A 16,424-nucleotide genomic window follows, 5' to 3' on the forward strand; every position below is an offset into this window, starting at 1 on the left:
ATAGATTCCTAATGCAATTTTATTCCCATTCCTTTTTACTTGCCTAAATCCTCCATCAGAAGCAAAATAGAGAAGGATCTTTAGAAATAAACTTGCAAAACTAGTCAGAGAGGTTGGGAAGAGCCATTAGGAAAAATTGCCAGGCTACTGGCCACCCCTGATGTCACAGAGTTGAGAAGCCTTTTAGGCTTTGTCATTCAGCCAGCTGTGTAGAGTGCTTTGTTTATAAGAACATAAACTGCTCTCCAAATACGTATAATTTATTTCAAGAAATTTACATTCTAATTCTGGGAAATGAGAAATCACAGTTCAGTTTTCAATTTGATATGTAAAACAATTTTTGCTGACTCCTATTTTTATATCTTTTTAAGGAGCTGGACAAAATAGTGGCATATGAACTGAGAACTGGTGGAGTTTTACTACATCCCATATTTGGTGGAGGAAAAGAGAAGGATAAGTATGTTTATTGTTCAGAGAAGATATTATAAACCTTATTGTATGGGATCACTCATTTAGTATCATATTTGTATGTGTGTTGAGGTCCACACAGGCCAAAATAGTAATACCAATAGTAGGTAATGACATTGTGGCCACTGATACTGGTAATCTTCTCATTACTCCTTTCATTACTGTTTTTATCATGTGATGACTATGAGTGGATTAAAACCTTTAAAAAAAGACTCTTAAACATGTAATTCTTTTATTTTTCCCATGTTAATTTAATGCTACTATATCATATTGTTCTCATAAAAGTTTTAAAGCAATGAAAACAAGTATTTTGTTCTCATACCACTAATTGCTGTTTTACATCTAAGTAGCTAATTTCAGCATTAAGACATCCTACCTATACCTGTTTATTTGAATCTTCACTTATCTAGATGCTTATTTACTCTTTCCTTTTTTCTGTTTATTGTCCTCTCTCACTTTCTCTCCCTTCCTTCTCTCCCTCTCTCTGTTTTTCAGCAATTCACTGTAAAGGAGACAGCTACTTAGAAGAAAATAATAGTGCTAGCGGGTTCTAGGGTCCATGGATTCCCTAAGGGAATATGGATTGAATTGGATGGGAAATTTTTCTAAATTTTCACTAACCATTAACTGAAATTTTGCATTTTCTTTACTTATGAACATAGGCAACAGACAGTGCTGTGACTTTGTCAACCACAGAATCATGCATGTTTTCCTGTCACATTATAATTGTTAGCAGATATTTTGAAATATTTTTTGCACTCATCACTGCCTCAGAATTACTGCAGTAGGCCTCTGCAAGATCTTGTTATTTAATACATTAATAAACTAGCCCATATATTGATACATCTTAAGTTTTTAATATTTTGATAACTGCATTTCATTATAATTTTTTTTTTGTTGTTGTTATCCTGTAAATTTTATTTTAAAACACTTTATAGGATTAGCCAGACTACCCAAGTGTCTAAAAGCACAACAAAGGTTAAGGAACTTGAAGTTGTGTAACCAGTAGCCTTTTCTTTGTTGTAGCGTGGTCACTGAGGAAAGATGAAGTCAGTGGGAAAGCATAGGAATTTGGAATTAGACAAACTTAGATTTTTATCGTAATTAATTTTTGTGATCCAAGAAGATTGCATAACCTTTCAGAGTGTGTGTGTATGGGGGTGTGTTTTACTGTGTAAAGTGACAGTGATGATCCATCTTAAAACCAGGTTGGTTGTGAGGATTATTCAGGATACAGCTTCACACACAGTACATACACACTCAGTAAGTGTTAGTGTCTTCCACTTTTTTCTCCTGGCTGTCTGCAGTATGGCAGTTTCCTAGCATATCATTAGGGCATTCCCATTGTGTGTAAATATTATTTACACTAAATGCTTTTACCTTGGTTCTGCACATTTATTTAGTTCTTGTGGTTTGTTTAATGTTTTTAAATTTATGTATACAAGGAGCACATTGGGTACATGTTCTTTGAAGAAATTCAAAACGACAATTTAGAAGCATGTGGAGTAAAAAGTAAAAGAGCCTTTTTAGTCCTCTTTTGCCACCCCTCACTTCTACCAGTTCCTCTCGTTGGAGATAACCATGATTATACATCTGGTATATTGTCTTCCAGTATATGGGACTTTTTGTGTGTGTGTGTCTATATTTATGTGTATATGGCATTTATAAAATGTAATTCAGTCATACTCATTTTACTGTGTATTTGTTAACCATATTTATATATTTTGGCAAGCATTCCATGTGACTATACATAAATTTACTCTTTTCCATTTCAGAGCTATATAATATTCCATTGTACTTTGGAATTTATTTAACCTTTTCCATATTGCTGCTTGTGAGCTTGGAAGTAATAAGTGAAATATAAAAGTAATTTTCAAATATGAAATTGGCAAATACTTAAATTTCCACATGCAACATTTTTAAGGAAGTTTAATGAAAGCTTTTATACATTGATTGAGAGTATAATTTGGTACAGTGATTTTGAAAGGTAATTTATTGGTACCAATCAATTTTTAAAAAGATAATTTTTTAGATTCATCAGTTCTACTTCTAGGTACATAATATAGAAATTCTACTTCTAGGTGTTTGCTATACAGAAATACTTGCAACATGTGTAAAAAGATGTTCACAGCATTATTTGAAATAGTGAAAAATTGTAACTATCTTAAATGTTCATGTATATCATATATGTTTTTTACAAAACTACCTCTCTTTTAATTTGCTGATGATCTCTTTTATCATGTCAGCATTTCTAATTTTTTACATAGTCTGGTGTTAATGTCTCCGGGTTTTATAAATATATTTCCTGTGGAAGATTTTTCCCACCCCAAAATTATGGAAAGGCAATTTTAAAAATTTATTTTCTTCTAGTACTTTTATAACTATTCTTGTTTTAGATACGTAATTCATCTTGAAATTATTTGTGTGTATGCTTTAACCTTGAGATGTTGATTAGACTTGCGTTGATTGTATTGATGAATTTAGACCGCCTTGAAATATTTACACCACTGTTGTGTCTTCCTAGCTAGGAGCTTGGCATGTGTTTCCATTTATTCAAGTTTTTATGTCCTTTCATAAAACTTCATTATTCTCTCCCAGTTAAGTTTATTTTCGGATGTTTCCTAGTCTTTGGTTGCTCTCATATTGAGGAAATTGCATGGTATTCTCATGAGGATTTTGATTTATTGTCCTGATGTGGCCATGAAATTTATTATTTATGTAATATTCAAATTTGTCATAATACATAAATCTGTTTATTTTTTCAGTCCGGCATCCCATTTACACTTTTCAATAAAGCATCCACATACACTCTCCTGGGAATACTACACTATGTTTCAGTGTAAAGCACACCTTGTAATGAGATTGATTGAAAATAGGATCAGTATGGAATTTATGCTACAAGTAAGTCTAAGTTAAGAACGTAACAATTGTAAAGATCTGTTGTGCACGTGTATGTAATCTGAATATTATTCTGTAGAATAGGAGTGGGTCATCTGGGTTTATATATAAGCTGGAGTTCTAGTACTTCTCATTAGCTGATTGCCCGCTAACGTGCCTGTGCTTTTTGTGTTTCCTCAGAGGTAGAATGGATATCAGTACTTGACCCAGTTAGTGCAGGATTGTTATGAAGATAAAATTAGAATGTGAGGATGAAAGTAAAACTTATTTATGTATATGATTTTGTGCTTGGCATTATTTAGAATATTAAGGATTAAGTGTCATTTAGAAATATTTTCAATAGAAAAAAGCAAACTAATAATAAAAGATGTTTATTTTTGCTACTGCTGAATTCTGCTATGTATTTTAAGCAAGTTTTGGTGTAAGTAGTTGAGATGTAATAGTTGAGGTAGTAGAAACCAGGTATATTATAAATGTTCAGCTGTTTTTTTTTCATTGATAACATTCTTAGAGGTGAGTGAAAAATAGCTTCTTAGTAATCTTTTTTTAAAAGCATTTTACGTTTGACCTAAAATTAAGTTTCTTTAATCCTTCTATTCTTCACCTTGCCTTCAGAGTAAACTAAAGAAATATTAAACAAGAGATGATCTATAAAGAAAGAGCCAGTCAACTTTTTAGGATGGTATACATGTTAATGACCATTCTTAACTTCTTAAATAATGTTTAGTTTCTATCTAAAGCTCATAGCGCAATAAATTATAGGTATTATATATTATTCTTATTCTAATTATTTAAAAACACAATATTCATTGTTTGTCCAGGATATCATTAAAATTCAGTTATATTTAGAGGAAGAATGGTCTGGCTGTTTAAATCTTTGCATACTTCTGCTGCTAATAGTCTTTAACTAGAACAATCTATATAGTGAAATGTGAAATTATCATCTTCTGTAATTGACTATAATAATGTCATAATGCCAAGTGGGTGTAGTGTAGAATTGAAAGCAAGGTATATATGATGTTATACAAACTTTCTAAATGACACTTACCTTGCAGGTTTTCAATAAACTGCTAAGCTTGGCTAGTACTGCTTCATCTCAGAAGTTCCAGTCACATATGTGGAGTCAGATGTTGGTTTCTACGTCGGGGTTTTTGAAATCCATCTCGAATGTCTCTGGCAAAGACATTCAGCCTTTAATAAAGCAGTGGGTGTATCCTTTTAAATAGCGGTTCACCAAAGTGGGGAAGGAAATAAGATTATGTGTGGAAGAGGAAGGGGGAGAAGATTTGGGGTATGAAAGGAGGTAGGAATTATTTAAATTTCTCAATAATAGTAGAAATAACCAGGAACTGTAAATCATTTCTTCTAAGGGTGCCTACTAATCATTGAGATACACATATACACATCTACATTTCTAAAATCTGGCATATTTTAAAGTATTTTTTAGTGTGTGAGTATAGCAATAGGCTTGATGCTAGGGGAGGTAAATAACGCACCAGACAGACCTGTAGGGTTATTTGTAAAATAGAATGGTCTGGTGACTTTTAGATGTGGCTAGAGGTTGGCACAACTTGAGTGGTATCTTGGAGCTTTTCAATTTTTACATTTTCTCATTTCAAAGCACTATTGCATTAATAACCCAGTAGAGTGGTTTTACTTCTTTCAAAACACAAATTTATTAATGTTTCAGAAATTTTGCTTAACTCTGGGGAAACATTTTTCACAAGAATTTTGAATACTTTGCCACCTGGTTTACAATGAAATATGCTCTCAAGCTTTGAACTGGTGGGAAGGCATTTTTTGAAAATTATTACTAACATATTTGTTTAGTACATATATCAATATGCAAAAATTCCTTTACACATCTTCAGAGACCAGAGTGGAGTGGTAAAATTTTATGGAAGTTTTGCATTTAATAGAAAACGAAATGTTTTGGAATTGGAAATAAAACAAGATTATACATCTCCTGGAACCCAGAAATATGTGGTAAGTTTTTTTTCTAAAATGGCCTTTTGCATTGCTTTCTCTCCAATTTCAGTATAAGAAGGGTTTATGGTTAGGGAGCTAGTTAGAAGTTTCATAGTGAAATTTTGTTTGCAAAGAATCAAATGAAGAAACAACTGTCAGTGAAGAGAAAAGGGGTTACAGGTGGAAAGGGAGATTTCAGAGGACATTCATTTTCCCAATTTTCCCCTGCTTTGGTACCAACTGCCTTTATGTGTCTGTAGATACACATCATGTATAGTATTATTTTATATCTTGATATATATACCTATACATGTAAGAAAATATATTGCTATCTTTCTAGCACTATCTTTCAACATTTTGTTCTTTTTAAAGGGACCACTTAAAGTGACAGTGCAGGAGTTAGATGGATCCTTCAATCATACATTACAAATTGAAGAAAACAGCCTTAAACATGATATACCCTGCCATTCCAAAAGCAGAAGGTAGGCACTGGATCATAATTATAAATTGAAGTTTATAGTTAAATTGTAAGTGTCACGGATTAAAACGCCAAAATAAAAATCGTAATGTAACCTAATTTTTTAGGTGGAGAACATGTTATCTAGAATCTTTTTTTCCATTTTACTTTAAATTAGTGTTACCAACCATTCTTCATTTGCTTTCTGTTCTTGACAATATTTTTATCCTTAGAACTAAATAATTAATTTTACAATTTAGGTTTGAGAGTCCTTATTTTGTAGCGGTAAGAGAGGTGGAATGGAGTTTGAATTTTTGGAGCCAGGAAAAATTCAAGGCAGATTGCTTAGGTTCATTCTTATTAGTCTTGTTGGATTAATATCTACAGGAAGTATTGGAGAAATATCTACAGGAGAAATGGTCATTGAATTTAAAGGAGGGAGCAGACTACATATGTCATGAAAAGCCCTTGCATCTTCTGTACTAGGTGTCTTTCTCATTTTTCTCCGTATCACCAGTGCCCTTACAGAACATTCTTGATGTCTTTCAAAGGAACATTGTCAGTTTACTTAAAAGATGTCCAGCAGTTCATCTTTGATTTAATGTATTTTTTCTTTACCACTGTTTTTGTTTTTTTTTTAAATCAACCATTGGCATATATTGTCAGTAGTGAAGGTGAGAACATCTTTGTGCTTTACTGGAGGAATGTTAGTTAACAACAGAATTTTAGGAACAGAAGTCTTATGTGCATGACTACATTTACGTCATATCAGACAGATGAGAATATCAGTTGATTTTGATGGCCTTCATAATTTGATTCTGAAATCTCCCTGTAATTAATCAATTGTTCTTTCTCTGTGAAAATTCTTTCTTACTTTAGAGTGAAATCCCCATTTCTTGTTATCCTGTCCATCTGTGAGATCGGGAACATCTGATTGCTACCCTCTTCATAGCATTTCCTCAGGGTTTTTTTCTCCATTTTACTTTAAGCTAGTATTACCAAGTGTTCTTCATTTGCTTTCTGTTGTTGACAGTATTTTTTCCTTAAAATTAAATAATTAATTTTACGTTTTAGGTTTGAGAATCCTTATTTTCTAGGGGTAGGGGCGGTGGAATGGAGTTTGAGTGTTTGGAGCCAGGCTAAATTCAAGGCAAATTGAATTTGGAAACTTATGTCATTTGGAAATTCTTTGGTGTGAAGAACACCGGAAGATTCTTCTCTGTTCCTGTGTTTAGTCATTCTCACCCAAGTTTTTAGTGTGTTATCCAGTAGATGTTATGATTCAGGAGTAATTTGCATAAGCAGTTGCTTTTGTTTTGCTTACCTTAAGTCTTGTGCATATTAATTGTGCATATTATTTAGTACTATTAAGATGTTTTATAATTAATCATTTCATATAGGACAGCCCCTTGCACATATAGCCTATGTTCAGAATTATTTACGTTTTATTTCAGGACTGGTTATTTTTTATTTTTTTTATAAAAGATTTCTTTATTGATAAATCTCTTTTCTATATAAAAACACAGCTACCAGTTCTTGAGGGGAAAAAAATAGATGTTTTAAGTTGACATTTAATTGCCTGTTTTTACTTTTTGTTAAACTTTGGTCAGAAATACATTTCAATATTGTTTATTTCCTTCCCTTCAACTTCAAAATAAACAGATTGTGTTGTGTTTAAATTCTATTACATTAGCTGTTCCTTTTTCCTTAGGGTATCTTTCAGTGTTGCATGAAATCCCTAATTTGAACTTCAGTTGCTCTTTATCTCCTTTCAGAACTTGAAATGTTATGATTTAAAACTTAAACTTTTTCTAAAATGTAGGAATAAGAAGAAAAAAATTCCACTGATGAATGGAGAAGAGGTTGACATGGATCTTTCTGCAATGGAGTAAGTTACTTAAGTTTAAGGACATAATGTTTTCTGCATTCTCATTTGTCTTGTTATGTACATCTAAAAGTATGCAAATGTCCTGAATTAGTGCTTTTAAAACTTTTGAAATGCAGTGGAAACCTTATATTAAAAGCAAATCTGACACAAAATTGTACAATGGAATACTGCTTAGTCATAAAAAAGGGTAAGTATTGCCATTTGCAACAGCATAGGTGGATCTTGAGAGTATCGTGCTAAAAGAAAAAAGTCAGACAGAAAAGGACCAGAATCAAATGATTTCACTCATATATGGGTTATAAAAGAAAAAACAACAAATGAACAAACCAAACAAACAAACTCATAGGTACAGACAACAGAATGGTGGTTATCAGACAGGAAGCGGGGAAGGGGGTTAGGAGAAAATGAAGAGGGTAAAGGGGGTGAAATATAAGGTGATGGAAGGGTGGTGAACATACAGTAGAGTATACAGATGTTGTGTTATGCCGTTGTACACCTGAAACAGACAATGTTATTAACCAATGTTACCTCAATAAATATAATTGAAAAAAATTAAAAAATAATGAAAGAAGAAGTAAATCTAGCCTGTCCCAGGTGAAATTAAGAGGAAGTACAGGATAATTGTGGGGTGGGCACAGTTTCTGCTCAGGCAGCTTTCTTGCTCCCCTGCTGGCTTCTAGAGCAGTGCTTCTCAAGCTATAACGTGCATGTCAATCACTTGGGGTTCTTAACATTCAGTTTCTGATCCAGCACTTCACTAGCAAGTGCTCATAATTTGCATTCCTGATGAGCTCTCAGCTCTTTGAGGCTCTCTGTGTTTGCAAAATACAATTTAACTGTCACTATTCCAAATTTTAATGATTTTCATTTTTAAAAATAGCTGAAACTCTTTATTCATCCATATTGTGCCTGTATATTTTAGATTAGACATTGTGATAAAGTTGAAATATATTAAACATAGTGAGAAAGTTGTCACGTGATTTAAAACAAAATGAGTACAGTAAAACTCCAGGCAGCCTTGAATACTATTTGTAGAGGAGAATCTGGGTAATAAATGCTTTGTTTTTATTTTATAAGTATATAAAATTGAAAAAAGTAACGAAAATTGTATTTTCCATCAGTGCTGATTCCCCTTTGCTGTGGATAAGAATAGATCCCGATATGTCAGTACTGAGGAAGGTAGAATTTGAGCAAGCTGACTTTATGTGGCAGTACCAGCTCCGCTATGAGAGGGACGTTGTTGCACAGCAGGAGTCCATCTTGGCCTTGGAGAAGTTCCCCACTCCAGCATCCCGGCTGGCGCTCACTGACATATTAGAACAAGAACAGTGTTTCTACCGAGTAAGAATGTCAGCTTGCTTCTGCCTTGCAAAGGTGAGATTATTACAAGCAGTAGCAAGAAGGCAAGATGAGTATTGCATGTTTAAAAAAGAAGAAACCAGAAAACTCTGAAAATGAATTAAAAGCTATGGTCTTTAATTTCCCTCGGTAGCCAGTCCCTTGAAAGCTTTTGCCAAATATTTTTAACAAGACTGATTTGAAAGAAACATGGTTTGACCTAAAAATAGGTAAGGCACTAAAATTTTATAATTGTCAAACTGAGAGTCAGATTTTAAAACCAAAAGAATTTTTCACCATTTTATTGACTTGCCAACCACATTGTTAAAGCAAAGAATGTGTTTGGTAAGAAATCCATTGGTTTGAGTGACGTTTTACATGATAGTACATGAAATCAGTTCATCTTAATTGACCTACTATGGTGATTCATCTTTTGGGTTTAATAATCAGTATTAGTGGTATGTAACTTAAAATGATAGGTTCTATAATTTAACATGCTAGAAAAGTTAATTTATTAAGAAAACTAAATATTTTTCTTTAGATGCAAAATAACTGAAGGTAGAACAAATGGAAACCAGAAAAACGCAAAAATTTGGCCAGAAATACTGGGTTCCAGGTATTTAAAAAGCATCTTGATAATAGGTTCATTCCCTATTAGGTAATAGGTTCAGTCTCGTTTAGTGACTCTCTTGCCTTCCTCACTGCTAAATTCATATGTCCAACATTTCAACAGATTGTAATGTTTTAGATTTGTTTGTCTTTATGGTAACTACTGAGAAGTTAGATTTCTACATTCTATCAGGTATATGAGGGAAAAGATTTTTCTTTGATAATCATATGCTAAGGATATAATTTCATTGCTTCTAGAAAGATCTTGGTGATTCTTGCATGCTAAATTCTTAGCAGATCCATAAAATTATTGACTTATATAAAGTTAATTATAATTTTCTTCTTGTCAGACATTTTTTATACACTAAAAGTATCAATAGCAAGATACAGTTTTTGTGTAAGCATTCTTAGAACCTTAAATGGTAGCACTGTACTTGGTTTGTTTTTCAGTTAGGGTAGAGTTTAAAACCTTATTTAAAATCCATGGTGATGTTTCTAGCTGATAAATTTAAAATGTTAGAATTACATCTGTCTAAATGGACAAACACAAACTTACTTAGAATAGAAGCTTTTTGCAAACATGTTTTCTTAAAACATAAAAAATGCTCCCAATTTAGAAATTAATTTACAGAAAATAATTATAAGTGTACATAAGAATTTGTCTTTTCTTGGAAATGATAATGAAAAGCTAAAATATATTAAATTTCTGAGAATTGAAGTTGAAAACTAATCCAGTTGTAATGAAAACTTTTAGAAAGTTGTTTTATTTAAAACTGTTTGCAGTGGTGATGGAAATTAGTTGTTTTCTAATTATTTGCAGATTGCAAATTCAATGGTGAGCACATGGACAGGACCACCAGCCATGAAGTCACTCTTTACTAGAATGTTTTGTTGTAAAACTTGTCCAAACATTGTGAAAACAAACAACTTTATGAGCTTTCAAAGTTATTTTCTACAGAAGGTACAGTTTACTTTCTAAATTTCTTGTGATTGTTTTATGCCGCTCTCTGTATATCTCAGTTTAACTTGGAGACTGTTCAAATAATAGATGTGTTTATTATCTTCTGAGAGGTTTTGCCTTTGTTCTTTTGCTGCTGAAATTTTGTCCAAAATTTTACTTAAGTGGTTGTTCATTGATTTAAGAGCTATAGGCAAGTAACTCACTATCCACATTAATACTAAAGTAAGTAGAAGTGGATATTTTGAATTTTTGGCTGGTTACCTGGGGGATGGCAGTATGGGTAAGTCCTGATGGCAGGCCTTCTAGAGTGGACAACGTTATGAGTCACAGAGCACGGCACACAACTCTAGTGTCAGGTCCACTTGTGCTACTCACTAGTGTTTGCATGAGGACCAGTTTCTTTACCCTCTGCGCTTCGGTTCACTCAATCGTAAAGTTTCTGTTTTTCAGAATTAAATAAGATCAAGCATGTGAAGACTATATTTAGATTATATTTATCACATAGTAGGTTTTTTATAAATGGTAATTTAGAAAGTAGTGGTGTGATGGAGTCACGGTTTCAGGAAGGGATATGAGCATGGCAGGGTGGTCAGCATTTGGGCAATTAGGAAATCATTTTTAAAATGTTTTGAGTAATTTAATAATAATGAAGGCAGAGATTAGAGTTACTAGATGAACTAGAAGGAGGAGTGAAGTTAAAGTATAAAAACAGTAATGAAGCCTATTCTTTCATGATTTTGCTGTTGAAAAGTATGAGAAGTGAGACATGCTGAGGAAATATTCTGGGTTTATTTTTGTTTTGTGTAGAAAGAGAAAAACCTTGGGGCATGTTTGGCACAGAGAGAGGAACCATTGGAGAGGGAGAGATGAAATATTTAATGGGAGCAAGTAAATGTAAAAAAGGGAAGATGGAGCGAATTCTGAAGGTATTAGTAGTGGATTGAATACTGCTGAGAGGTTAATTTTAGAAAAGGTAAAAAACATGCATTTTTTTTGGAGGCAAGATTAGAAGTAAGTGAAATGATAGATGTTGAAGATTTTATGCAAGTTGAGGTTTATATATGAGAGAGGGAAAGGAAAAGGATTTCCCAGCAACACTGAGACGCCTGCTGAGAGTGGCAGTCATAATTTATTTGTAGTGAATTTCATCAGCAGAACAGATTCAGGAAGATCCAAGTTTGGGGAAAGCCAGTATTGGTGTGATCAAAGATCTGTGGCATCCAGTTATTTGAGTTTTCAGGACTGAACATATGATGGTACTTAGACATGTTGGCTCAGCTCTGTTGCCATTTCAGGCAATGTCTGTGCAGGTTAATGTCTGTGTCTGCCCAGTATGTCTCCTTTATTATGTCCTGGTGCTTCCATATACCATCAGATCAATGTTTTATATTGAGAGTTGTGATCTGTTGGTGAAGGAGTCATGAAATCAATTTGAGAGTTTTTGTTTGTTTTTTAAATAAAAAATAATAGGCAGTACCATAATGTAGCACATATAATGAGGGCAGGTATAAGGTATTTGGGGTTTTCTTGTTTGAGTTTATAAATGTGGCATCTAAGTGTGTGTGTGTGCATGCCCAATGCTAGGTTGGGATGTCAATGTGTTTCTTACTGTGGGTAGCCATCAAAAAAGTTGGAACATCTGTGCTTTTGGACCAGTTCATTGTTCCCATAATATTTCTAATGTCAGAAAAGAGAGATTAGTACCTAAATCAAACTTGAGTCCTAAAAGGACAGAACAGGCATAGGACAGATACTTCTATGAAAAAGCCTTTTTCTCAGTTGTTCTTTGAGCATTAATACTGACAGTTGTTACAGTGTCGTAACACTGACTCTCCTGTTGCTTCTGGTCCTTAAAGCAATCAAAGGAGCCATGCTCCTCTTTGCTCCTCAGTTAGAGGGTATAGTTACTTTGAATCAGAAGAGGGGATAGTCCAAATCTCACTGTGCACTGGGGCCCGTGGTGTCTGTTCATATCTGTAGTTTTGCCTTGAGTTGCTTCGTTTTACTGGTACAGGCCACCATCGTGTGAGTCAGGTTTCTACCTCCTTAGAAAAGTTGCCTGTGGAAATTTGGGAAGGAAAAAGTTAGGCTGGATTTCAGATAACTTACCATTTTCCCTTAAGCTGGGATGGGGTGGTCCTGAAGAATCAGTGTCTTCTCAGACTGATCATGAACTTGATGTCTGCTCCATGCCTCCACCCACTACATTATTTAATCCTGACAATAGTTGTGGGGCTCCTGGTTCGTAAGCAACTAGCTTAAATAATCCATTTTAGTAGGTAGTAGAGTAGGAATTGGATCATGGTTTTCTAATGTTAAAATCCATGTCTTTTGCACTGTAAAACACAGAACTGAATTTATGTGATTCACATCCCATATACTTTCCTCTAACAAATGAAGACAAAGGCACATGGGCTACAGAGTGCATCCAGTTGTGCAGTTCTCCCCTTGGTTTCCTGCTCAGCTCTTCTCTTTTGTTAGGATGTTAGAGACATGTTCCCAGTGGGAGGGGGTGGGAATGAGGGTGGTTGGGCTCCATCCAGATACCCATGTCAGCCCCAGAATAACCCTTTTTCTACATACACTGCAATGAGTTGTAGTAATGAGTTTATATGCTTCATTTTTATTTTTATTTTTTTTTGTAGACTATGCCAGTTGCGATGGCTTTATTGAGAGATGTGCACAACCTTTGTCCCAAAGAAGTCTTAACATTTATTTTAGACTTAATCAAGTACAATGACAACAGAAAAAATAAGGTAAGATACTTTAATTATATAACTACCCAGTGATATTTTGTTTTTAATGAAATATTTAGACTGTGAATTTATTGTTGAGTCCATTGTACTTCAAATTTCTGGAGACAGAAACGTACAAATGGGATTTATTTTTAACCAGTGGATGAAAACCAAGATTAGTTGGTTTTTATATGTTCCTCATAGCTGTTGTAATGGGGAGATAGTAGTGCATCAGATTTGGGGAAGCCAGCTAGAACTTGTTTTGGTAGTCTGACAGCCCGATTTTATTTTGACTCCTTTTTTCTTTTACCAAGTGAGTCCCCCAAAATAGTTCCTTCTTGGGATAACTTTTTCTTTGATGGATTTGACTTATGTTTTTTTAACCATTATGTGTGTTTATTATTCATTTATTTAGCAAATAGCTATTAGATGCCATTCTTCAAGATTATTTCACCTTGTTATTCTTACAATGAGCAAATGTTTTTGAAAATATACGCTATGCTAGGCAATGTACCATGTTAAATAGAAAGAGATGGTAGATGCCATCTGGAATTTCATTTATTTATTAAGCATCTATTGAACAACTGCTGTATACCACAATCTGATTCTAAGCTCTCAAGATTCAACCTAATAGGCAAATCAGACAAGTAAACAGTTAACAGCCATTCATAACTGCTATAGTAGAGGTGTATGTACATAATTTCCTAGGAGAATTCAAAAGTATTGCCTTCTTCCAGGGGTATAGAGAGAAAGGCACAGGGAAGTTTTGTACGTAAGAGGTGATGCTCAAACTGAGTCATAAAGAGAAATAGAATTTTCCAAGTCTGTGAATAGGATCAGTATGGGAAGGTTATTCGAGGCAGAAGGAACAGCACATAGAAAGAGGCATATAACTGGTAGGATAGGTCAAATTCATGAAAAGTTTAATAAAACATGGATGTAATGGCTCTGTGCGATGTCAGAGGGTAGTGGATGGGGGCAGGGGGGTTCACACAGTGTGAGGGATATAAATGATAAAGGTCTAAGTAGTACTTTGTCTTGTGCACCTGAAACTAATTAAAAAAAAACTCTGCAAAAAAAAAAAAGTTTAATAAAACATTACAACAGTAAAAAAAAAAAAAAAAAGTCACCAATATGTTTATTTAGAAGTTTTTGTTGTTCTAGATGCCTCCCTACCCCAATGTGTTCCACAAATGATTTCTGTTTCATTTTATCTCTTATAACCTCGAGATGATCAGATAAACTAGCTTGTTCAGTTAGGATTATAGTATATGTGAGAACTGGATATGTGGTCTGAAGGTAAATGTTAAATCTTTTGGTTTTCCCACTTCACCCAAAACCCATTCTCATTTTTGTTTTCTGAGTTCATTCTGTGATCCAAATACTTAGGTCAGAAACAGTGTTCAAATAAATGGACTTTTCAAAGTAGTTATCAGAAGTAACAATAAAACTATAAAAATACTTGAAGGAAACTTACAATGGTTTGAAAACAAAACTTTGTCCATAGTATACACTTGTGGAGTAGTTTTTCTTGTTTTGTTTGTTTGTTGTTGTGTGCCTTATTTTTCTTTTCCCGCCCATTATCTGAACATGGGAATATTTAAGGACTCTGTTGTCATGTGTGTCAGTGTGAGGTTCTGCCTCCACCATGGATATCAAAAGTGGACAGGTATTCCTCCTTCATCCCTGGCGCAGTTTGTGTTGCTGGTAGAATTAATTCGCTTGGGCCATGTCAAATTCCCAGCCTAGAGCATCTGATTTGCTGAGTTTAAATCTAGCCACACCCAGATTGCCTTTCAATAAATTGCTTCTCGGGGATATGGATTTAGGAATTAATTTCCTTTTTGCTGTTCCTTTTCCATTTTTCTGCCTTTGTTAGAACTCCTATTATTCACATGTTATTTCTTATACGTCAGCCCTCCAATTTCCTTTGTACTTTCCTTCCTGTTTTTTTTTTGCTCAAAATTTCTGGAGTTTTTTTCAATTTTATATTTTAATTTAATTTTGATCCTGATTCTCCGTATATTTCTTCTTTTAAAAATATGTTTTGCTATTGGAAGGTATGTCATTGGTTATTTCTTAGGCAATATTAATGATAGTTTTTGGATTCCCCTGCTCCCCGCCATTTTTTTTTTCCATTGCATACTCTATTTCCTTCAAGTTGCTTTTATCGTTTTGTTCTGATGTGTCTTTTTTATGTTGGTGCTGTCCTCAATTATCTGATAATATAATACCAGATAGTGTATGTGAAGCTCTATTACAAGCAGGATTTGTGGACTGTGGTCTTTTTAGAGGAATCTAGCGAGGTTACTATAAGAGTGGTTTTCATGTAGTAAATATTTGTTGAGTAAACTAATATATTACTAATTAGTGAATCTCACTTTTCCCCCCATGTGTAACTCTATGCAAAGGACAGAGTTTGAGTACTTAACAGAGAACTTGCTTATGTTTTCAGATAAATTATGCTTTTAAGTTATAAATATTTTATTAATTTTTGAATAGAAGTGTGAATTTTGTTATCTTCTTCTAATTATTTTTGGCTTAGTTTTCAGATAACTATTATCGTGCAGAAATGATTGATGCCCTTGCTAACTCTGTTACGCCTGCAGTCAGTGTGAATAATGAAGTTCGAACTTTGGATAACTTAAATCCAGATGTGCGACTCATTCTTGAAGAAATCACCAGGTTTTTGAATATGGAAAAACTTCTTCCGAGTTATAGACATACCATTACTGTCAGGTATGATGATTCTTTACATTTTCTTTAAAGTTATTTGTTTTTATAATTATAAGAGAAATTTATTTTCATTATAGAAAACTAGAAAATATAGTAAAGTTAAAGGAGAAAATTAAAATCCTATGATTCTGTCATCCACAGGTAAATTATTACTATACTATTTTGGAAAGTGACCCTCTAAATTTTTTCCTCTTGTAACAATATAAATTTTAAATTACTGGCCGTATATTGTACAGATTTTGTATCCTGCTTATATCATAAATACTTTCTCATCATCATAAATTTTTCATAAGCATGATTTTTGATATATGCGAAGTCGTTTATCCTAATGGATATTGTATACACATCCTTCTATGCTAGGCTCTT

General features: G+C 33.6%; 1 protein-coding gene across 5 annotated transcripts in view; it reads left to right on the top strand.

Moving 5' to 3' along the window:
• The window catches only part of TAF2 (TATA-box binding protein associated factor 2), a 70,890-nt gene that overhangs the window by 27,315 nt on the left and 27,151 nt on the right, over window positions 1-16,424 (top strand). For all 5 annotated transcript variants that reach the window (XM_081071059.1, XM_081071055.1, XM_081071056.1 and 2 more), the window contains exons 10-19: window positions 372-457; window positions 3,234-3,369; window positions 4,422-4,576; window positions 5,238-5,352; window positions 5,707-5,816; window positions 7,614-7,679; window positions 8,801-9,053; window positions 10,447-10,587; window positions 13,233-13,343; window positions 15,868-16,061. In XM_081071059.1, the coding sequence (XP_080927185.1) occupies window positions 372-457; window positions 3,234-3,369; window positions 4,422-4,576; window positions 5,238-5,352; window positions 5,707-5,816; window positions 7,614-7,679; window positions 8,801-9,053; window positions 10,447-10,587; window positions 13,233-13,343; window positions 15,868-16,061 (1,367 nt within the window). The remainder of the gene's footprint in view (window positions 1-371; window positions 458-3,233; window positions 3,370-4,421; window positions 4,577-5,237; window positions 5,353-5,706; window positions 5,817-7,613; window positions 7,680-8,800; window positions 9,054-10,446; window positions 10,588-13,232; window positions 13,344-15,867; window positions 16,062-16,424) is intronic.

The sequence above is a fragment of the Rhinolophus hipposideros genome (genome assembly GCF_964194185.1).
Source record: "Rhinolophus hipposideros genome assembly, chromosome: 13".
Classification (NCBI taxonomy): domain Eukaryota; kingdom Metazoa; phylum Chordata; class Mammalia; order Chiroptera; family Rhinolophidae; genus Rhinolophus; species Rhinolophus hipposideros.